At 39.0% G+C, this 24,791-nt stretch overlaps 1 protein-coding gene across 3 annotated transcripts in view; it reads right to left on the bottom strand.

Moving 5' to 3' along the window:
* Positions 1–24,791, bottom strand: part of Cacnb4 (calcium voltage-gated channel auxiliary subunit beta 4) — a 272,203-nt gene that overhangs the window by 31,203 nt on the left and 216,209 nt on the right. For all 3 annotated transcript variants that reach the window (XM_042683553.1, XM_042683555.1, XM_042683554.1), the window contains 7 exons: positions 17,171–17,290; positions 14,690–14,812; positions 9,053–9,183; positions 5,378–5,454; positions 3,897–3,916; positions 3,587–3,667; positions 2,396–2,454 (listed from right to left, as the gene is read on the bottom strand). In XM_042683553.1, the coding sequence (XP_042539487.1) occupies positions 2,396–2,454; positions 3,587–3,667; positions 3,897–3,916; positions 5,378–5,454; positions 9,053–9,183; positions 14,690–14,812; positions 17,171–17,290 (611 nt within the window). The remainder of the gene's footprint in view (positions 1–2,395; positions 2,455–3,586; positions 3,668–3,896; positions 3,917–5,377; positions 5,455–9,052; positions 9,184–14,689; positions 14,813–17,170; positions 17,291–24,791) is intronic.

Below are 24,791 nucleotides of genomic sequence, written 5' to 3' on the forward strand. Positions count from 1 at the left end.
TCAGGTTTAAACCAGTGACTGACTACAATTGAAGGGATTGCACATATGAAACCCTAAACAGAAGACTGGGCCTGTGTACCTTAGCTGCTTTTAATCCTTAGAAAGATACATGAGGGTCTGGGTTATATCCCAGATCAGAAAGAGCAGAACAAGATCACTGTTATTAAAGTCAGGGTTTGGTTGTTCCTTGTAATGAACCTATAGGAAGTGAATTCTCAGTAGCCACAAGTTTTCAAACAAAATTATCTGATTGTGGTTGATAGTAATGGGAAATTAGGATTAAAGAATTTCATGTTTCCTTTTTGATATTTTTCTAGCATCCAGCATTTAAAAAAAAACAAAAACCAAAAACGAACTAGTTCTCCACTAGTCTTCTTTCATTAAAAAAAAAAAAAAAAGCAGAATAGAGAGCCAAGTCCTTCTTGTAAGTCCCTTTGTGCCTACTAGATGACTACTGAAGATGGTTATTAGTTCAATATAATATATTTCTCTTCCTCCTAGTTATTTAGCTAAATTATACTTTCCAAATACATGGAAAGATGTGCACTATTTCCAGGCCTTGCTTGCACCTTTGCTCAATTGGTTGAGTGGAAAGATCACCCCAGGCCAACAGCTCCAAATGGTAGGAGCAGCAAACTTCAATCCAGTTTTCCCTCCCTCTACTTTATCATCCTTCCCAGAGAGGTACACTTGTCTCAGATTGCTAAGTGAGCAATAATAAGCCTCCATTGCACATTTGGAGTCTGCTAACTAAAGCACCCATGGCCTACTTAGAAATCATTCTATGCCATAGAGGTTGAACCAAAAATTCTACTATGAAAATTAAATAGTCAGCTTATTATTTTTATATATAGTTCCTAAAACTAATGAATATATTTCATTTTCCTCAAATTAAACTAATAAATATTTTGTCACCATCACTCAGAATTATTTTCCTTTATATATAATTTGTACTTAAATCATTATTGGGTTTCTTTTAAAATACTGTATGTATCAAAATCAATTGGAAACTATTATATTAAGTGAAGTAAGCCAGGCCCAAAGAAACATAGATCCCATGGTTTCCCTTATTTGCAATAACTAGTATATGTCTGAGACAAGCAGAAAAGGTCAGATAAGATGATGTTAGGTGAAGTGAACCCCAAGATAAGGACACAAGTGGTTTTTTTTCTTTCTTGCTATTGTTTCTAACGTATTTATAAGGTAATTTTTTTTGTTGCTTTGTATGTCCCTCCCCCATGGTATAACCCCTGTTTTTGATGTTGTATTTGATGTTGGTATAATTTGGGGAGGGGAAGGGAGAAAACAAATTGTTTAAATATGGATACAGGTAGACCCATTGCAACAACAAGATGTACAAGATGCTATGTTGAAAAACGAACTTTACAACTTTGGTGGGGGGAGGGGGAATGTAGTCATGGAGATGGGAGGGCAGGGATGGTGGGGGGAAACAAAGGAGGAGGCAACAATGCTTGATAAATGTACTCATTACCTTGCTCATGTAATTGTAACCCTGCTGTACGGTATTTTCACAATAAAAAACTTATTTAAAAAAAGAAAATATTTAAAGGTTTTGTTCTTAATCTAACTGAAGCAAATACAATGGAAACATTTACTAGCATTTCTCAATGTACACCATTTAAGTTTCCTTTACTTCCGAGAATATTAGATGTTTTTTCTGTGGTGTTTATTATATGAAGAGCTGTGGAAGAACTAGAACTCAGTATTGTGGCAACATTGCCTTTTAAAAAATCATTTCTCTGTAAAGCACAGAAACAGTTCCCACAAAACTTATATGCTAATATTACGTGATGGCTGGGTCACAATGATGATGAATCATAGCAAAACAGACCCTTAAAATAGGTGATTTTTAATCAAACAAACCAGAATAAAACCTTCAAATATGTACTACTTTCTGAAAAACAGTCACTTGAAAAGCTTAGAATATATTTTAAAAAATCCTGATCTATTCTTTTAAGTCAATTTTGTACTTGACACGTACACTGAGGTATTCACACACATATGCATGCTTGCATACCCATGCACGATTCAAAAATATTACCCAGCAAGGCCCTTGAGCCATCATATTGATCAGAACTACACATTTTAATTAGTCTTTTTGAAAATCAATTTGGTATGAATCCACTAATAAATGAGAAAACAGAGACAAATACATACATTTCAATCAAACACATATTGTTTTCCTTTTCAAGGCCCCTTTTCCCTTGGGGATTCATCACATTTTTTTCAGAGCTCTTTCATGTATATTTCCCAAGCACACTGAGTCAACTTTTAAATAAAGAACTTCTGAAATCACCAGAAACATAGATGTACAAATCAATGTATCATACTTGTTCAGTTAAAAGAAAATAATACAAAAAAATCTATGTCTCACCTCCCATCAAACCTGTGTTTCAGGAAATCAAAGAGGGCTTTCTGCATCATATCTGTTACCTTTGCAGAAGTGAGAAAAAAAGAATGAGGCACATACACAGGGAGGAAGAGAGAAGAGAGAGAAAGGGGAAAAGAAGAGAGAGAGAAAGAGAGAGAGTCAAAAGTATGTAAGTTAGAAGGGAAGGGCGCTATGTGTTAGCAGAGACCTCATCAAAACCAGTGGTCTCCTAAGGGGTAGTCTCCATGCAAGGCATTTTTCATGTGTAACCAAGTATAGTTGTTCATTTCTCCCTCTTGCCTCTTCTTCAGGGTACTGAGGAATGAACTGACAATGTTCATAAGACCCAACGCAAACACATTTCCCTCTTCCTTTATTAGGGGGTAGATCTGCCACCAGGGGACAATAGGCTGGCTTTGCTTACAGCTGCTGGCAATCCTTGGCATGCCTGGCTTGTGCTTACCTCTAATAAAGAACAGTGAGAGGCCCCAATGCCAGTTTGGGGCTTGGCTTTCCTGCTAGTCTGTACATGTTAGTTGAAATTCTTCTCATCCAGGGCCAAATTCTGGTAGATTATTTTCCTGCTCTAGCATCTGACATTTCTAACTCAAAGGAAGCCAGAGACAGAGGATTCTTAGACCTCCCTCAAACAACTCATTAATTCATTCAACAAGCATGTAGTGAGAGTCTTAGTGTGTTCTAGATCAGAGGGAATAGAGGTCTAGAGGTTGCCTATTATCAGATTTAAATGACAATTCTTATCTATTTTTATCCATGCCAATACAAAACAGCAGAAATGTGAAAGCCATGAGTCAAAAATCTCTATTCTTTCTTGTTGCATAGCATCATTTAATTTATATCTATAGTTCACTTCACTCATGTTTTAAGTGTATTTTTATATATGTACTTTCAAATAAGCCAAAAACGATTTGGTGGACCAAGTCACTATTTTAAGCACCTATGAAATTGGTTGGTTCTTTGAGAGTTTCAGCATAAAAGATGAGATATATGCCTGAGAAGAAAAAGAGAGGGCTAAGGACCACAGCAGCCCTACCTTGTACCACCCACTTTCACATACTGAGAGCTGGCCTTCCTTAGTTCTTATCTACAAACAGACCCTACGGAGCAGGAGCCCAAAGGACTACCTCCTGGATTCTCAGTCAATAACTAAAGAGAAACAGATGATGTTTGTACCTCATAACCTTTCAGTGACGGCCCCACTAGCACCACCGGACGCATCGATGGCACAACATCGTAAGGAGGGATGTGTTCCGTCTGAAAAAGATGATTTGACATGCATGACAAGGTGAGGTGGAGCACACCTCCTTGGCAGCCACAATAATTCTCCGTAATTCTCAGGTTGAATGAAAAATGATTACCAAAGCTCCCCACCACGAGGCTCATCCCGTACTTTCTAGCCACTGGGTGGTCACTGAAATGGAGTGTTGCAGGCATGTACGCAAAGGAACCTTAACAGTAAATTTAAAAAGGAAACACAACTTACCACTTTTTGCTTCTGTTTTGCTAAAAGACAACAATGAGAGCCATATCAAAATATGTAATCGCTGTAAAGGATCGCATATGAGTTTACAAGATGGAAGGAGGAACCCGTTTGTCCTTACAATTATCTTCATAACTTCCCTGTCACCCACTGCTGTTGTTTCATCTGGACCTGTACTTTTGAAGTCAAAGGAGATGTAACTTCCTCCTTGTACAAATGACTTTGCTTCTTGACTTTGTGTTAAGCAGGGTGGCTCACAGGTGCTCACAACAGCACTGGAAGTCTTAGCTATTAACCCTGGGGTATTCCCAGGCTGAGCACAGCACACAGTGTGGCACAGGGCAAGGTGGACAATCAAGTTTCATAGAAAAGTAACCGAATAACAATTTGTTATGAACAGAATTTGTCTACTAACAGAATAGCAAAAATAACTATTGTAAAAAAAGACGATTGCCTCAATTACTAGTTGTTTCTTATTTGTATTTGTAACTTTGGTGACTCGGGAGAGAACTTTGCAGGCCTCATTTTCTAGAATGAAATGAAAATTGTATACATGTGTATTTTTTCTACTAAGTTGCTTTAAACTTCAAATCAGCTGATTGCCTGTTCTTCCCATTTATTTTCTTTTGTTCCCTATTTGTAATAATAAAAGCTACAATGTCCAGCAAATGGAAATGAGGCAAAAACACACCCAATATTTGACGAAAGTGACTTTATTGCCATCCAAGCATTTCTTATGTGGGAGAAACCTAGATGTATAGTCAGAAAGGGTTCTCAGGAACAAGGACCAGATCTTTTTCACTGTTCCAGAACCAACTCAGTTTTGACATCCAGAACAGAGCTTGGAACCTGCTAGTCCAAGTTAATAATGTGTTAGTAATGCTAGATGCTCTAATACTGTTTCAGTTCTAGGCCAGAAAGAAATTCATCTTTAGAACTTAGAGCATGTGATCTTTCCAAAGACAGAACCAAATCCTTGAGTCACACCATCCCTTTGTTGCCATTGATCCCTGGGTTCAGATGTCTGTTGTCTAAACAGACATTCAAGATCCTTGGGCCTTACCTCTTTATCTCCTCTAACCCTCCTAATGTCCATAACCCCAGCTGTCCCAATACCTGCTCATGTGGAGAATAAACATTGTCTTGAGCATCTACAACTTTAAAAACAATTCTATTGGCTCTCACTATCCTAAAGTCTCTTGTGTTCTTGAATAGAATAATTGACTTGTTGGAAATTGGTTTACACAATGGACATTATTGGCTGTCGGGGTAAATTAAGATTTTCAAAATTATCATGACCCAATTTTCTTATTCATTAGTGCTCTTTAAGTCAAGTCGAATTGCCATAAAAAAATGAACAATGAAATATTGAAAGAAGCTTTCAATCAAGCTTTTGTTTCCAAATTAATAAAAATACTTGCAAGGATGTTATAGTATTAAGAAGGAATATTTTCCATTAAAAGAAGTTGAATTAAAGCTCTCACCTGTTGATGTAGGAGTTGCTCGAAATGTCCCTGATACCATTTCTCCAAGACTTGAAGAAGAATTTCCACTCGATTTCCTAGGATATACAAAGGAACTTAAAACTTACTCCCCAGATTCTTTGGAATTATAAATTGAGAATCCAAAGCTTTCTTTGGCCTTCACTGTACTAAATAATTCAAAATGTATCAAATCTTATCAGAGAGAAGAACTTGAAGAATCTGTTTTAATGTTTTCTTTGACCTCATTTCTTAGAGCAAGTGGAGACCTAACAGAGACCAAGGAATGCTTTGCAAAAACATTGCTTCCAGTTATTCAGTGCAGGAATCAGTCGAAAGAATTCTAGTTAGGAATGTCCTTGTAGACTGCCTGCTTACCTAACAACACTAATGTACCAGGCTCAAGTCAAACAGCTCAAAACATGCAAGAAGATCTACTGGAACCATTCTAATTAAAAATGTGTATGGGTCAGAGTTAAGAATAATGGGCAATTAGGTTGGATGCCAGTGGCTCACACCTGTAATTCTAGATACTCAGGAGGTTGAGATGTGAGGATCATGGTTCAAAGCCAGCTTGGGGCCAACTTGGGCAAGAAAGTCCATGAGACTCTTATCTCCAATTAACCACTAAAAAAGCCAGAAATGGCAATAAGGAGTTAATCACAGATAATATTGTTTGTGACCTGAAATGCAAGTTTATTAACACTGATCTCCTCATGTGTGCCTTGCAAGGCTCCTTGAGCCCTATAGAAGCCCTGGGGAACTTACCTTCCTATGTCTCACCTGTCTCTCCCATTAAGTGCTAAAGAAAATGATAGAGACCCATTCCTGGCACTGCCACTTATTATCTATGGGGCCTTGGCACATTCCCATGTCTCTCCAGGTATAACACAGAAACTACCTGTAGCTCACAGGGGTGCCATAATGATATAGGAAGATCCTGTCAGAGAGCTTTTGGCTTTACTATGGTTTCTGCCCCAAAGTTGGCTTCAGTTAAATTTAAATATATATATATATATATATATATATATATATACACACACACACACATATATACACACATATATACATACATACACACAAGAGTATTATGGAATATTAGTAGTAACAATAAAAATTTGAAATAATGACCATAATTCATTATCTCATTTATTCTATTTAACAAATAGTGGTTCTATGTTCTTGCTCTAGAAGCTAGGATGACAACAGTAAGAAGAAGCAAAATCCTTTCCCTTAGTGAGTGACAGTCTAGAGAGAGGTATCAGTGCTAAATAAGAGAAAAATATTTCTTTTTTTAAATTTTTTTATTGTGAAAATACTGTACAGAGGGGTTACAATTACATGGGCAAGATAATGAGTACATTTCTTATCAAGCATTGTAGCCTCCACCTTTGTTTCCCCTTCCCATCCCTTCCCAGCCTCCCCCCCCCCACCCGCACCAAAGTTGTAAAGTTCGTTTTCAACATACGACTTGTACATCTCATTGTTGCAATGGGTCCACCTGTATCCCTATTTAAACCATTTGTTTTTCCCCTTCCCCTCCATAAATTATACCAACAAAGAAATAATCTTATAAATGTGTTAGAAACAATCGCAAGAAAGAAAAAAAAAACATTTGAAAGGTTCATTTCCCTAACATCACCTTATCTGACCATTTCTGCTTGACTCAGACATATACTAGCTATTGCAAATAAGGGAAACCAAGGGTCCTATGCTTCTTTGGGCCTGGCTTACTTTACTTAATATAATTTTTTCCAAGTCTTTCCATTTCCTAACAAATAGGGCAATGTCATTCTTTCTGATGGAGGCATAGAATTCCATAGTGTATATATACCACATTTTCTTGATCCATTCATCTACTGAGGGGCATCTGGGTTGCAAAACAACATTGAGATACCACCTCACTCCAGCTAGAATGGCTATAATCAAGAACTCTAATAACAACAGATGCTGGAAGGGATGTGGACAGAAGGGAACCTTACTGCATTGTTGGTGGGAGTATAAACTTGTTCAACCACTTTGGAAAGTACTATGGAGGTTCCTCAAAAGACTCCACATAGAGAAATATATTTCTGAGAGCAATAAATACAACAGAGAAATCTATATCTGAGAAGGGACAGAATATAAAGGGAATGGAGTGGGAATACTTATAAATTCACAGGGAGCCAGAAAAGGATCATGGGAAAGGTGATAATTAACAAAAATCAGAATCCAATGAAGAAGTGAGCCAGAGAAACTATGAAGAGAAGGTTCTAGTAGGAGGAATGCAAAAGTTCTGAGGTAGAATCATGGGTTCCAGTGTATTTAAGGAAGAGCAGGGAAGACAAAAATTCTAGAACAGAGGGAGCAAGAAGATTAATAATTCATAATAGTTTAGACGTGTTATATACTAAAACATACTAATAATTAAAAGTGGGGCTAACTATACTTCTATGATTTCCTGTTACTCTTGAAAAGCTTCCTATTTGGACAAAAGCAAAAGGAACTCTAAGGAATACATGTTTTTGAAATAGAAAAAGATCTAACAGAAAGGAGGTTAAATGTCAAGAGAAAGACCTGATTTCTGTCAGGAATAATGCTACACACTTGTAATCACAGCACTGGGGCAGCTGAGGTAAAAGAAACAGTAGCTCAAGACCAGCCTAGCAAGGTGGCTTACTTGTTTATTTTTTTTAATTGAAAAGTGCTGGGCACCGGTGGCTAATGCCTATAATCCTAGCTACTCAGGAGGCTGAGATTTCAGGATCATGGTTCAAAGCCAGCCCGGACAGAGACTCCAATTAACCACCACAAAACTGGAAGTGGTGCTGTGGCTCAAAGTGGTAGAGTGCTAGCCTTGAGCAAAAAGAGCTCAGGAACAGCACCCAGGCTCTGAGTTCAAGCCCGATGACTGACAAAAAGAAAAGGGAAAAAGAAAAAAGAAAAAAAGAACTATATGCATATATTTAAAGATTTTCAAAAAGGATAGCACATATTAAACCACTGCTTCAGATCAGACTGCAACACAGTATCTGTACGTTAAGTACGACTTGAATTTCTTCCCAATATCTTCTCTAGGGCTGCAGCTGTATTCCTACAACCTTTCACTACCACCATGCTGAGGTCTTTGTGATTGTTTCATTAGCTCTCTTAGAGGCTGACCCACCAGTGTGATGATGAGGTCTTTACCCCAGGACCAGGATCAACGGATGCCATAAGAAGCCTGAGAGGAGAAAGTTCTAGTATATAATCAAGAGCCTTTGAAGTAAAGAAAGAAAAGCCACCATGCTGGGCCATATGTCCCCACTTGCAGTTCTGAGACACCAGAGGGAAGTTGGGTTTTGAGGAAGGTTTGCTAAACCCACAGGAAACTCCACCTGTAATAGTCATATGGATTTGGGGTAGTGGACTTTAGTACGCCAAGAGTATAGTAAAATTCAATCTCTGTGACAATCTCAGAGACAGCGCAGATACAGAAAGCTATCTTTTGCTTTAAAAGCAGACATTTTAACCTAACAAGCAAATTGTAAAAGAAAAATATGTATATATCATCCCATTTTCCTCCAAAAAGAAAGAGTATAAAGGAAGGAAGGGAAGGAAGAAAAAGAAGGAAGGAGGAAGGGATAGTAAGAAGGGTAAAGGAAGGAGGAAGGAGGAAAGGGAGGGAGGCAGGCAGGCTAGTAGAAAGGATGGCCTCACCCTCCGTGGAAACGTCCTCTCTTTTGCTCTTGCTGAATCCGTATGTTCTCCAGTCTCAGTGGACTTGGGATGAAGCCGATCTCACAACCCTCTTTCACCAGCCTTCCTATCCACCAATCATTGTTATATTTCTAGAATGCAGAAAGAAAACTGCTATCATTAGTAATTCACAGCTGGGCATTAGTGGCTCACACCTATAATCCTGGCACTCAGGAGGCTGAGATTTGAGAATCACAACTGGAAGCCAGCCTGAGCAGGAAAGTCCTAGAGACTCTTAACAATTATCCACCACAAAAGTTGAAAGTGGAGCTGTGGCTCAAGTGGCAGTGCACTAGCCTTGAGCAGAAAAGCTCAGAGACAGCACCCAGGCCCTGAATTCAAACCCTAGGGCCAGTGTATGTGTGCACATGCACACATATGTACACACACATACATAGTAATTCACAGACCTTCACATTCTAATAATTAAGTTCAAGGCTCCAGAAGAACGGAACACTGCTTAAATAATGTGCCATATCTTTTTGAATGAATTATATATATTACTTTTATTGTAATAATATACATATTGTATATTATACATATAAAGAAAATATATGTATACATATATACATACTATATGTATAGTATCATATATATCATATTGAATGTGTTATGTATAAATACCACTTTTATTATAGTATAAAAGTTTAGGCTCATAGACTCAAGTGGGGTTGTATAGACTCTTTTCCTATTGTGGCCCACATAGATTTTACATATGAGCTCTATGGCAGCTATTCAAGCCTGTTGTCCTAATGTGAGAGTGAGTAGCTTCAGAAATGGACAAACAAGAAAGCATAGTTGGGTTTCAATAAAACTTATCTTTACAATAAGACAGTAGGGCAGCTCCTATTAAAATGGAGTCTTAGACATCAGATCTTTCTGGTCCTTATTAAGAAAGCCTTAGATATTCTTAACAAATAGATTTTTATCAAAATTTGTATCAATGTAAATGAATTCTGAAAGACGAGATAGAAATATCTGAGATAAAATACATTCAATAATCTGTTACTAAAGAAAACTTTCAGGTAAAAATTCTATGACATTATCAGTAGTCTACTCACTCTTTTGTAAATATAGGTTTACTACATTAAAGCCCATCTTACCACTTGGAGAAAAATAAGCTCAGTCTTACAAAGTTTAGGCATATGTTTGTATGTAAAATTATAGAAATAATATCCAAATGCTCTGATCTCATCGAGAGCTCCAAGATTTCCACTTACAGTTCCATGACAAATAAACATGAGATGCACATCTACACACAGGTTTCAACTGACATGGGGAGAGACCGTCAGAAGAGCCTTATTCGATGGGTCAGTAAAGCTGCAATTGTACTTATTGATTTGCTGAATTCTAGAGAGGAAAGCAATTTAATCCAGGTCACCTGCCTTAAGGGAAGGTTCCTGCTAGGACATTTTTAGAAAATAGATATTAATCCTACTGTTTAAACCCCTCAAGAGATGATTACAAAAGCTTTCTTTATTGTCTTTATCAATGTTGGGCAGGACACCTCTCTCTGATTATCTATCTGTGTATTTTCAAAATGTAACAACTATATGTAGGACTTGTAGCTTAACTCAAAGGAAAGTAGAATTTCATCTGATTCTGGTACCTTGTGATGGAAGAATAGAGGGTTTCATAGAATCATTGCGGCCTGAAATTCTGAGTAACTTTCAGTAATTCTGAGTTACAGCCTCATACCAAAAAGAAAATGATATAGGAAAATTTGGTCTTTATTATGTGCGTGCTCCTGCATGAGGCCTGGCTGGTATGAAGCAGGAGCCTGCACTGGAAGGACTAGGAAAAAGACCTCATACAATCTTGCACAGTCTTACACCTTAGTTTTCCCCATGTTCCTGTCTCTCATTTCAGGATAACACGCCTGAAATAACAGGTCTGTTTATTTTTTAATTAAGAAAAAGCAAACAGACTTTTTTAGAATCTTCAGTCAGTGCCTAGGTCCAGAATTTAAATTTTCCTGTGGTGGGGACAAAACAGACCATGAGTCATCATTTCCTAGGGTTTAAGTTATTTCCTGAAATGAAATTAGCCCACTGGAATACTAATTTGTTAAACAGTACCCAAGTGACCTTCAAAGGGCTTCCTAAAATGGTTAATGCAACTTTCCAAAATGGTTTGTTGAACTTGGTTCTAGGAAAGGGCTGAAGTACAACTAGAGTATGACTCAATGTGAGTGAAAATTCTTTGAGCTACTTAGGAGGAAGTTGCCAAGTAAATTTAAGAGTTTAAGTCAGTCATCATTTGGCTTATGGGTGTCTTCATTATGGAGCAAGTACTTAGAATAGTACACAAGAGATGGTCTTCTAGGTGACAGATGAGAGGCAAGGCTGAAACTTATGATTATAGGTTCATTTGTAGTATTGATATCTGATAGCTTGTGCCAGCTTTCTTGGAAGGTCACCTTAGAGTGTTGGTTCAATCTTTTCCATTTTGATTACAATATTCTCTTTCTAAGATTTTTTTTTAATCTGATCGTCCAACAGCTGAAAACAAGTGTCTCTGATCTACCTAAGATGACCTGCTCAATACCAGACATCAGGCTGCTGGATGGAAGAGAAAGTCTCTGATCAAAGAAGCATATAGATCCAAAAGCAACCAACAAGACAGGTTAAAATATCGATAGAGAAGCCTAAAAGGCTCCAAACTCAAAGTAATGACAAGAAGATAAAAATGTTAATGTTAGCAAAATTAAGATTAATAGACTTTGCCAGAGAACCACACAGACATCCAGTTACATAGAACAAAGAAAGGTTTATTGCCAGAAGAGGGGGGCTGGCAAGACTCCTTCTCACAAGGGGAGAAGCACCAGCTATTATCTGGGGTGACTTATATAACCTAGGGGGTTTAGGAGGAGCTAGGAGGCAGAGACCCTGGTGTGGACACAAGCCAGGGGCTTCATCATGGCGGACTAGGATTTATGGCTGCTATCCAAATAGTAGATAAGGGTCCTGCAATTGTCCAGACCTGAAGGTCACTGTAAGGGGCTCTTGTTGCCTTATATGGTGGTAGCTTCCCCAGAGAAGTGCCATCCCAAGGTAAAGAGGGCTGGAAGTTGATTATTTACTGCCTTTACTACATGGGCCTGGTGTTGCCTAGGAAGGGAGCATGCTAAGCTATGGAGAAGGGAGGAAGTGGACTAAGGGAAGGGAAGGGACTCATTTTGCTAACAGTTAATTATACTGATTTGAACAGTATTATTGTATCTATGCATTGAAATATCACCCTATAAGCCATAACTGTGTACAACTATCATTTGACAAACAAAAAGAATTTTAAGGGTGTAAGGAGTTGACAATGTTAACTAGTCTGATTTGTTACGTATTATATACATTTATCAAATGATCATACTATAACACATAAGTATTTCCTATTAAGAGAATAATTTATAAAAAAAGAATACTGATAGATTATTGGAACATTTGGGAGAGTATGCATACAATATGGAAGGACTTCTCTGACCCTTTGGGGAGTGCTGGTATGGAAGCGTGAACTCAGAGCACTTAGGGCCTCACAATCTTACTCTGTTCTGGTGCTGCCCACCCTGAAACACTTGAGCCATGACTCTAGTCAAGTTTTTTTGTGTGCTGGTCCTAAGGCTTGAACTCAGGGCATCCCCACCCCTCAAGGCTAGGGCTCTGCCACTGGAGCCACAGCTCTACTTCCAGCTCATCAGGTGGTTAATTGGAGATAAGAGTCTCACAGACTTTCCTGCCTTATCTCAAACCATGATCCTCAGATCTCAGCCTCCTGAGTAGTTAAGATTATAGGCATAAGCCACTGGTGTCTGGCACTTTTGCTTACTTTTTAACGTATGTCTCCTTAGAAACAATGAGTATTAACAACTCATGAATATGGCTTGGTCATTTTTGGGAAATGGTAACAGAATGAACCATTCAAGTACTGGGGGCATATGTTCAGGCCAAAGGTCTTTGTCTTTTAGGCAGATGTGGATATCCTCAACTCACCTATTCCTTTGTCCATCTCTCTTTTCTCATCCACCTCTCCTCTTCCCCAGATGTTAATATCAACCTGTGGGCCAGATATGGTGCTGTACTCCTGTAATTCCAGTACTTAGGAGGAGAACATTGCTCTTTTCCTCAAGTCTCTAGATGATGGAGGTAAGCATGTTCATATAAAAGTTCACATAGCCCCCTAGGATGCTCCAAAGGAAGTTCATCACTATACCGACCCTTTCAACAAATCTGCTTCATTCTCTGCTCTTTCTGTTTGGATAGCTGACACTACAGGTTAAAATTCTTTTCTGTCCTTTGAAGCACATTAGAAAAACTGTCTTCTGACCTCTCCCCTCACTTTTCCCACTATCCCCACCCATGTAAAATCTCCAATATTTTATACTTGCCCTTTACTCTCTTTCTCCAAGTTGCTGCTCTCTCCATCTCTGTCTGGCCTCAGTGCTGGGCACTGGAGAATCAGATGTTGCCATTCTCATTTCCCCTCCTATTATTATTCTTACAGAAAAGGCCAATCACAGCTGTGCTCTATCTCAGATTCTTCTCTATCCCACTGCCTGGGGATAAAGACCAGGCTTCTTGCCATGGTCAAAGAAGTTTTTCTTCAGTCTAGCCTTTGCCTTTCTGACAAGGCCCCTACCCCATACATACTGCACAGCTCACTGCTATTCCTTTCACCTGATGCTCTTCCTGGCCTAGCCCAGTCCCCTCAGGCTTCACCCCTTTCCCACCCCCCTGTAGAGCTTTCTGGTCCGCTGATCTCCTTTCCCACGGGATGGCCCCGCCTCCTCTTTCTTTAGAATTCTGTAGCACCCATCTGATTTTCCTATAATAAAACATCATTCTGTGTAGGAATCATGCATATCAGCCCATCCTCCTACAGGCTCAGAGCTTTCTGTTTATGGAGACAGTAATGGCATCTGATTCTCCAATGTCCAGCTCAATATCTGATAGAAAGTAGAATTTCAATGTAGCTAGGATGAATAAAGGAAGTGTGTCATATTATTATTCAATCTTCTTAGATGTAAGGCCTTAAGCCCTTAAGCTCTCTGTTTTCCTAGTCTTCTGTCCTTTTCTTAGATTTACTATTGCCTTTAAAGGATTACATATTCTGGTTTTGGTTCCAAGATCACAGTTCAGAGGATAATATCCAGTGCCTGTAATTATAACATCTCTTGTAAACACTTGTTGAGGGTAGGTGACATACCACCCAACTCATGTTTCCCTAAGCTGGATCTACGGCTCCACAGCCACACAGCGGGATTAAAAGACGGGCAGGGGGAGAGCTTCATAGAAGGGCACTTATCAAATACACACAAGGTTTGATCCCAAACAATGGAAGGAACTGGGCAGAAGAGCACAAGTCTGTACTAAATGTATCCTATAATCTGAAAGGTTGACCATGATCCAATGTTTTAAGTGTGTAATAACATAGGTAATGATCTCTGGCTTCTCAATTTTGGTGAGCTTGGATATAGAAGGCCTAGAAAACTAAAGAGGCACCCCACTGGCAGTTCTTCTGATCTATTCTCTGGTGGGTTCAGCATGTAGCTGGTTCCCAGCTTTGGCTTTTAGTCAGGCTAATAGATGCAGCATGGCCTATGTTTACCTCTTTAATGTGTAGAAAGTCCTTTGCATCAAAGGAGATGGCCGTGCTTGGAACAGGCACATCCTCATCCAGGGCGCCACAGTAGCTGACATTCGTCTTCACGGCAAACGCAACAGGTTTGGACTAGGGAGAACAGAACCACAGAATAAGAAGTAAGGGACTGAGGAGTGTTCTTCATGTTGAAATCTATCATACAATGACTGATAGTACCAGAAAGTAAGGGAAATCACTATCCAAAGGGGGATCTCAGCTAAGGTTTCCTTTCCCAGGCCACACCCAGAAATCTGTAGAGATGACACTGAAAATAATCTAGTCCTATCAGTCTAGCCATTTATCTTCTCCTTTGGTACTTCCCAACATCCTGAAAAACATAGGTAGGGACAATCTGATTTCTTCTTTGGTCATAAAAAGCTATTGATCAGGGGCTGGGAAGTTGGCTCAGTGGTAGAGTGCTTGCCTTGCATGCCTGAGGCCCTAGGTTCGATTCCTCAGCACCACATAAGCAAAAAGAAAAAAGCTGGAAGTGGCGTTGTGGCTCAAGTGGTAGGGCACTAGCCTTGAGCTGAAGAGCTGAGGGACAGTGCTCAGGCCCAGAGTTCAGGCCCCATGACTGGACCAAAAATAAATAAATAAATAAAAAATATAAAGCTATTGATCAGCCAAGTGCTGGTAGCTTATACCTGTAATCCTAGGTACTCAATTCAAAGCCAGCCTGGACAGGGAAGTCTGTGAGACTCTTATCTCCAAGCTGGGAGTGGAGCTATGGCTCAAGTAGTAGAGTGCTAGCTTTGAGCACAAAAGCTCAGGGACAGAGCCCAGGCCCTGAGTTTAAGTCCAGAACTGGCACACACACACACACAAAAGAAGCCATTTACCTCAAATGGTAACAGATATCTTCCATATAGGGATATACGAAATGCATGATGAATGTAAAAGGGGGGAATGAAATAGTCTCAGATCTGAAAATCTATCAGATCATATGCAGTAGAATTTATTGTGCTGTCCTAGGAAAGAAGGGCCAGCCTGGGTTAAAGCTGATGAGCAAGGCTCTTCATGCAGCATCTTACTATGAAGGCCAAGTTGCTGTCAAACTTGTGATCCACCTCCCTCAAATGCTGGGATTCTAAGAGACCAGCACCACACCATGACTTCATGCATTATCTCCATAGCTTAACAAAAACTGGTTTAGAAACTTTTTTGAACACATTTCTCTCTGCAAAGTGCATTTGACTGGGATCAGCCTTGGTAGGGCCAAGTAAGCCACCGGCCTAAGCTAATGGTGCTGCCATCAGCATGTGGGTGACCAAAAAGAGCAAAAACAGAAAGAAAAAAAATCAAAATAAGCATTAACCACATAGGAGATACAAACTCCCTGAAATTACAGGCTGGCTGGTTACTGTATCATGTACTTGGCCCTGGGAATATGACTGGTTCACAGTTGAGGCAGGACCCAAGTTAGAATCTCACTACTGAAAATCATCTTCCACACAGCACAGATGGTACTGGTATCTAAGCAAAGACACTTCATGTACCTGAATCACGCTTCAAGACATTCACTTTATTTGGGCTTGTCTTTTTCCTCCTAAAAATGGTAAAACCTAAGTTGACATGCTGAAGGAGTCTATCATGGAGACCAAAAGAGAGGCTGGCCTCTGTATGTTGGTATTATGCATAAAATTTCATGTGACAAAGGAGTGTATGCACTAAAAGTAAAAGGTGCAAAACATGGGATGAGAGATCGCTAGTAAGCCATGTACTCTGCTTCTTGTTGATTCCTAGTCCAGAGAGGAAGCTAAAGGTCTACTGGGGAATGGCTTTTATCACTCAACTTTGCTTCACTTATCTGAATTGTTTGAGTTCTTAACTTAGTTAGTGGCAGTGGTACACACCTGCCATCCCAGTTCACTTGAGAGACTGAGGCAGAAAGATCCATTGAACCCATGAGTGTAAGAGTAGCTTGGACAATATAGCAAGACTCTTTTCTCATAAGAACAAACAAAACTAAATTTCTGAGCTTCACAATGAACTTGAGGTGGGAGACTGCAACTGAGAAATAGAGGAATAGAACCAACGAGGAAATGCACAGAGCAACAGGGCATGTGTGAACTGTATGAAAGAATATGTACGGGACAAGGAAGGGTCAAGAACAGGGGACATGAACTAGTCTCTTTGAAGGCTCTTGGCCAACACTGGCATGGTGAATTTGATATATTGTCATATTGAGACAATAATTTACCAAACCACACATAGAAGGGTATCGTTCTCAGGAAAAGCACCTCTGAAAATGTTAATATTTCCTTCAGGAGTGAATGGACCAGAAATTGGACCAGAATGGACTAAAAGTTCTTTGAAGTCTGGAACACCATCAGGATGAAGAAGGAAGTGAGAAAGCATTTTAGAGAAATGAGAGGCAGGAGAAAGGCAGCTGACAGCTGCTGAGCAACAGGTCAGTAGTGAACCAAAGAAGGGGCAGAAAGTCACCTTTGCTCTCTCAAGCTGGATAGCTGCTTGCTGTTCCCTCTCTTGCCGAATCGCTTCCCTGTCCTCCTCCAAAGAGACATCGGAGTCAGATGGCCTGCTTGTATAGGAATCTGCTGAACCCTGGAAAGAGAACACAGAACAGCTCAAGTGAGGTGATGTGTGGCTTCTTAAATTGTCACAGCCATAACAGTATCCCGGGGTGTGAGTTCCTTCATTTGCATCGATTTTGATGCGCATGCTCTGTGCCTTACCGCAGATATAAATTTAGATGGCAGAATATATAGTTAGGCGTCTGAGTTATTTGGAAGGTAGCAATGTTGTGAAGGAAAATATTTTGACTAGATTAAGTGTTAGGAAGTAAACTGCAATGAAAACCATGTGACATCCAGCCCCAATTCTTGGGTTGTGCTATCTTTATATTAAGCCCACACTCATTTGTAGAACTCAAGTTTTCTTCCATTCTCTTTTGCATATACCACTCATTCAAAGGAAAAGGACATTGGCCTATTTCACGGCCACATTTCTACCTGTATCTTGTCTAAGATTTCCACACAGCAAAGCAGTATCCTATATTAGTAAAAAGGTGAATTTGCTACTGAACTCTTTCACTGTTAAAAGTGCTAGGTGCTTATTCCTATAATCCTAACTACTCAGGAGGCTGAGATCTGAGAATCATGGTTTGAAGCCAACTTGGGCAGGAAAGGCCATGAGACTCTTTTTTTTTTTTTAAGGGTTGGTTTTTTGTTTGTTTGTTTGTTTTTTAACTGTATTTTTTTTTTGTCTTTTCTTTTTTGGTACTGTGGATCAAACCCAGGACGTTGCACTTGCTAGGCAAGCTCTTTGCCACTGAGCCACATCCCAGCCCCCATGAGACTTGTATTTCCAATTAACTACCTAAAAACTGGAAGTGGAGCTGTGGTTCCAAGTGGTAGAGCGCTAGCCTTGAGCAAAAGAGCACAGGGACAGTGCCCAGATCCTGAATTTAAGCCCCACAACCAAGAAAAAAAAAAAAGAGTTCAAACATTGTTATACAGCAGCCCATATGTAGTGAATATGGACAGAGCAGAAGCAGCACCTTTAGGATGAAACCAGAAATGTTTATAGTTGAAGCATATGCCCAGGACTATTTGATTGATAACTAAGATCCAGCCTGACCAGTATGGTCAAGAGATGGGATACCCAGCATCATCTGGTACCAAAACATAAGAGGAGATGAAAATCAGAGCAGCTAGTTAAAAACTCACCTCCCACCCCAAGAAAGAAAAAAGCAAACAACCCTAGAGGTTTCCCTCTGGATGCAACTGGAATATCCTTAAGCTTGCATTAGAAGTTAACATTTACATAGATGACAACATTTACCCAGCAAAAGTATTGCTAGTGTTTATCACATATCATACATTATATTCAGGCATTTGGGCGAAACATAGATCTAGCCACATAGAGGAGAATTTGATATCTACTGGGAACAAAAGACTTTAAGAAATGGTGACATGTTGAAGCCGGTCCTTTGGAAGTTTTTCTAATTTAGAGAGATTTATTGTAAATTCGATGTATGTAAGGGAAGTTTTATCTTTCAGCAGAGGCATCATTCTAGCTGGGACGGTCTTTCTCATCATAGGAAAGTCCCAGCATAAATTTTGCTGACAATCTAAAGCAACAATTTCTGTTTGGTTTTGTTTTATCAGTTTTTATTGGCATCAATTAGTTATACAAGAAGGTTTCATTCTCACACACACACACACACACACACACACACACACACACACACACACACATATATACATATACATTCACATATGTATATATAAGTATATGTATATACGTATGTATGTATATATATATATGTGTGTGTGTATATATATATGTATATATATATATAATGTACCTTGCTCACCCTCACCCACTCTGTTACTTTTTCTTGTCTACACTCCATTCTTCCCAAACCAACCTCAAAGCAAGTTTTCTTGTTCCATTTTCACCAGTGTACATATTCTGACCATATTCATTCTCCTTCATCCTCTTCCTTCATTAGCCCTCTCTTCTCCCAATGGTACCCTATACTCCCGACAGGAACTGTTTTACATTCGTGCCATTCATTTTTTTTAGTGTATGTTAACTGTCCAAAGGGGTTCATTGTGGTATTTCACGTGTGCATATATTTTAATTAGATTGACCCCTTCATTTAATCTCACATTTACCATACCCATAACCCCTGATCATTCAATAGCTTCCACTGGGTTTTGTTTTAGTATTTTCATTAACAGATGTGCCACATTTTGTAAATTGTTCACCCTCTTTTTCCTCCCTACCTCATAATCCCCTCAGACAGACACAATTACAAATGTTTTTTGTGAGTACATATATACATATGCGGTCCTCTGTGTATCTGTGTGTATGTTTATCTTTTAGATCCAACTTCCACATATGAAAACAAAACCATGTGATCTTTGTCCTTTTGAACCTGGCTTACATCCTGTAACATGATGATCTCAATTTCCTGTAAACTATTCTTGTTTATGGCTGAATACTTCAAAAGACATACATATACGCACATACAACATTTCCTTGCTGCACTCATTAGTTATCAGATAACTTAGCTTTTGTGAATAGCGCTGGAATGAACAAGAGTAGTACAGGCACTTCTACTGTATCCAAATTTCATTACTTTGGATATATACCAAACAGTGGTAAAGCCGGATCATATGACAGCTTTATTCCTCTTCCTCCGGTTTTGATTTTGGTTTTGCTTGGAGGTATAGGGCTGCACTGGAGTTTGAACTCAGGGTTTACTATTTGTGTCACACCGTAGCCTTTTAATTAGAGGTTTAATGACAGTGCCCAGGCAAGCACTGGATTCTTTGCAGTATATTCCCAAAACCTTTATGCAGACAGTCTCGTCTATGAAAAGAACAATGCCTACTTCACAGAAGTAAATGGAGTAAGATATAGGTGCAGCTAATTTTGAGTGCTCACCATCATATGGATGCAGAGTTAGATGCTTTGTTGTACTTTATCATACTGACTCACTCCTTGCAGCAGTAGAGTAGCTCAGACTTCAGCTGGGTTGGGTCAATGTGATATCCAGCAGGTTCAAATCCCACAAAGAGTTGCATTTCATGTTACAATACTCCAGGACCACACATAATATGCACACAATAAATTATCCTTCTTATCTCCTAGTGCTAACCTTTCTACATTGATTTTTTTGAGACAAAATAAGGCATTTTAATCACTGCAACTCATCTATACATGTACAATAACCCATCCGGAACACTAGCCATTTTTCTTACTGTACTTACGATAACATGCTATAATTTGATAATTGTTATGCATCCATTTACATAATGTAGTACTTTTGAAAATGTCCTTTACAGAGCAAATGTATCTGTTAACCAAACTGAAATTAAATTCCTCTGTGCAAATTGATTGGGAAAAAAATATGGGCTCACAAAAGAGATGATAGAGGATGACTTTTATAGATGCAATGATTGTCTAAAAAAAGAGTGACCCTGAAATCCTTTAAAACAGAGTTGTTAGCATACCGTGGCACATACTTGTAGTCTCAGCGACTCTGGAAGCAGAGAGCAGAAGATTAAGAGCTGAAGTGAGCCTGGGTCTCAAAATCAACCTTGTTGATGAGATTTCATCTCACTAACAACTTGGGTATGATACTCCTGTAATCCAAGGTACATGGAAATAGCAGGTAAGAAGATCAAAGTCCTAGGCTGGCTCTTGACAAAAACACAAGATTCAATCTGAAAAATAACTAAAGAAAAAATGGGCTATAGAGCTGATGTGGTAAAGTGACTGCCTAGCAAGGATGAGTCCCTGAGTTCAAACCCTAGGACCAAACAAACAAATGACAACCACCACCACCAAAAAAAAAAAACCCACACACACAAAAAATCCCAAACCCAGAGAATTCTCTCAGGACACATCAGGACAGTCTAAATTTAGGCACACTTATATAAAATCCAAACTAACAGAAGAAGAAAGGATGTTGCTAAAATATCTGTGAAACCAGTCTGCCCCTAGTTCCTGGCAATGCTTTGTTGGAGTTTGGTAAGTATGGTGGCCCAGCCCAGTAGGCTGCATTGACTGTCCTGAGCACTATGTACCACAAAGCCATTACAAAAGCATAAGCAGGAAGGAGGCCCATGCATTGCATGGGAACACATGCCAGGCAAGGCTAGTGATTCTAGTTCACAAGAAAGCAGGCTGTGCACTGCAGCCATAAGACAAGCATATCCCACTCTGGATGTCAGGCCATGGCTAGTGTTCTTAAATTACAATGGCTTTCAAATGCTAGCATGCCATCACCTCACAGCATGCAAGGAAATGAACTTGATTTTGAAATGCGAACAAGAATTCCAAAATGTCTTAAAGTTCTATTATTGCCAAATACATAGAAGCAGAAGTTTCTGTTTACTTCTGTATTTGTAGACAGGTTGATGTCCTTTTCATCATTACCACATCCATTTTGGGTTTTTCCCAAATGGAATCTGTATTTCCTGTACCATGAACAGTATTGTGGCTATTTCTCATAGTACAAGGGACCAAAGAAGTCTCAAATCAAGGGCAAAGTTTGGTCCATGGATATGTTCTGCTGGCTTGGTACTGATTTATGTTTCTTGTTTATTTATTTAAGCTTTAATTATTTTGTACAGGTGGGACTTGAGCTCAGAGCCTTGAAGCTCTATGAACTGAGCTCAAATTCTGGCTTTTTGCTGATTAATTGGTGATAAGAGTCGCACACACTTTCCTGTTGGAGCTAGCTTTGAACTATGATCCTTAGATCTCAGCTTCCTGAGTAGCTAAGATTACAGTTGTGAGCCATCAGTGACCAGCATTTATTTATTTTTAAGTTTCATTTTAACTGGTCCAAGAAAATATAGACATGTTCCAGAAAATGTATGGAAAAAGGTAAGACAAGAATCTGCGTTGTTTATAAAGGCAATGTGCAAAGGACACACAGCCACAGAGTAGCCAAGAGAAGACCTGCTGGGCTTGACATGAGGAAGAACCTAGGGAAAGAAAGGGAACTCAGCTTTCTGGGAGGGGGATGACTCAGAGGTATGGCTGAACACTTACAAATCAGCAAAAGAGAATGGCAAGAGACCTAACGAGACAGAGTTGAAGAAGGAATGATTACTAATTCCAGCAAAACTCAGAAACTGCAGCCATATCAGCTTATAATTTTCCAGAAATGTTTCAAAAAATGGATGAGGAAAAACTGGGAGAGAACGAGAGAAGGGGTGACATTGTCAAAGAAGAAATGTACTCTTGAACAACACACTGTTGAACCACCAGTGGGTCATGGAAGAGATTAGAAAACAAATTCAAGTGTTCATGATATTCAACAAAAATGAATACACAAACTACCAGCTCCTCTGGGACACAGCAAAGACAGTACTCAGAGGCAAGTTTATAGCTCTGAGTTCCTCCATCAACAAATTGGAGAGATCTGAAACCAACAATTTAATGAGACATCTGAGCCTCCTTGAAAAAGAGCAACAAGATAAACCCCAATCCAGTAAACGGAAAGAAAGAATCAAAATTAAATAAGAATTAAATGAATTAGAATCCAAAAAAAATCATAGAAAGAATCAACAAAACAAAGAGTTGGCTCTTCGAAAAAATTAACAAAATCGACAGACTCTCAGAAAATCTTATCAGAAAAACAAGAGAACAGACCCAAATAAATAAACTCAGACATGAGAATGGAAACATCACCACAGAAACAACTGAGATTCAGAATATTATACGGGAATACTTCTCAAAACTTTATGCTAATAAGTTTGAGAACTTGGCAGAAATGGACCTTTTCCTAGCAAATACGGACATGCCGAAACTAAACCAAGATGAGTTAAAACATCTTAACAGGCCCATATCAAGCATTGAAATAGAAACAGCAATAAGAGACCTCCCATCTAAAAAAAGCCCAGGACCAGATGGCTTTACAGTGGAATTCTACAAGGCCTTCAAAGCAGAGCTCACACCAATACTCCTTCAACTCTTCAATGAAATTGAACGAGAAAGTTCACTACCGAACTCATTCTATGAAGCCGAATAACCCTCATCCCCAAACCAAGCAGGTACTCATCAAAGAAAGACAACTATAGACCCATTTCTTTAATGAACATTGATGCAAAACTTCTCAACAAAAATTTGGCCAATCGACTTCAACAATTCATCCAAAAAATCATACACCACGATCAAACAGGATTCATTTCAGGGATGCAAAGCTGGTTCAATATACGCAAATCAATTAACATAATTAATCACCTCAACAAGAGCAAGGATAAGAACCACATGGTTATCTCAATAGATGCAGAAAAAGCATTTGACAAGATCTAACACCCCTTTATGATGAATGTTCTGGAAAAATTAGGAAACCATGGAACATTCCTCAATACAATAAGGCTGTATATGACAAACCTATAGCCAGCATCATACTCAATGGTGAAAAACTAAAGCCATTTCCTCTTAACTCAGGAACAAGACAAGGATGTCCACTCTCTCCACTTCTCTTCAATCTAGTATTAGAATGCCTAGCTACAGCAACAAGATGCAAACATAAAGGGTATCCAAATAGAGAAAGAAGTAGTAAAACTCTCCCTCTTTGCAGATGACAAGATCTTGTATTTAAAGAATCTCATGGACTCCGCTCCCAAATTACTCAAGGTGATTCAAAACTTTGGCAAAGTAGCAGGGTACAAAATTAACCCTCAAAAATCAATGGCTTTTCTGTATGCCAACAATAAGAAAAGTGGGGCTGAAATTAGGAAAGCAACTCCATTCATAATAGCCCCACAAAAAATAAAATACCTAACCAAATACTTAACCAAAGAAGTGAAGGACCTCTATGATGAAAACTTTAAAAACCTGAAAAAGGAAATCAAAACAGAACTTAGGAAGTGGCAAAAACTCCCATGTTCCTGGATTGGAAAGATTAACTTCATGAAAAAGGCTATCTACAAATTCAATGCAATACCTAGCAATATTCCAACCTCATTCTTCAAGGAAATAGAAGAGGCAATCCAAAAATTCATATGGAACAATAAAAGACACCGAATAGCCAAAACAATCCTTAACAGAAAGAACAGTGCTGGAGGAATATCAAGACCAAATTTCAAACTCTACTACAAAGCCATAGTAATCAAAACAGCTTGGTACTGGCACAAGAACAGACCTCAGGACCGATGGAATAGAACTAAAAACCCAGAAATGAACCTAAAGACGTATAGCCATCTAATCTTCGATAAGGGAGCTAAAAAAATAGAATGGAAGAAAGACAGCCTCTTCAGTAGTGCTGGCAAAAGTGGTTAACTACTTGTAGAAAATTAAAGTTAGATCCTTATATATCACCCTGCACCAGAGTCAACTCCAAATGGATCAAAGACATCAGAGTCAAAGCAGACACTCTGAAAACATTACAGGATGGAATAGGAGAAACTCTAGGTCTCCTTGGCACAGGCCGAAATTTTCTTAATAGAGACCCAGAAACACAATAAATCAAAGAAAGGTTGGACAAATGGGATTGCATGAAATTGTAGAGCTTCTGCATGGCAAAGGACATAGCTAGAAAGATTAATAGAAAGCCCATGGATTGGGAGAAGAT

The sequence above is a fragment of the Dipodomys spectabilis genome, unplaced genomic scaffold, assembly GCF_019054845.1.
Source record: "Dipodomys spectabilis isolate Male_0828 unplaced genomic scaffold, ASM1905484v1 ptg000081l, whole genome shotgun sequence".
NCBI lineage: Eukaryota > Metazoa > Chordata > Mammalia > Rodentia > Heteromyidae > Dipodomys > Dipodomys spectabilis.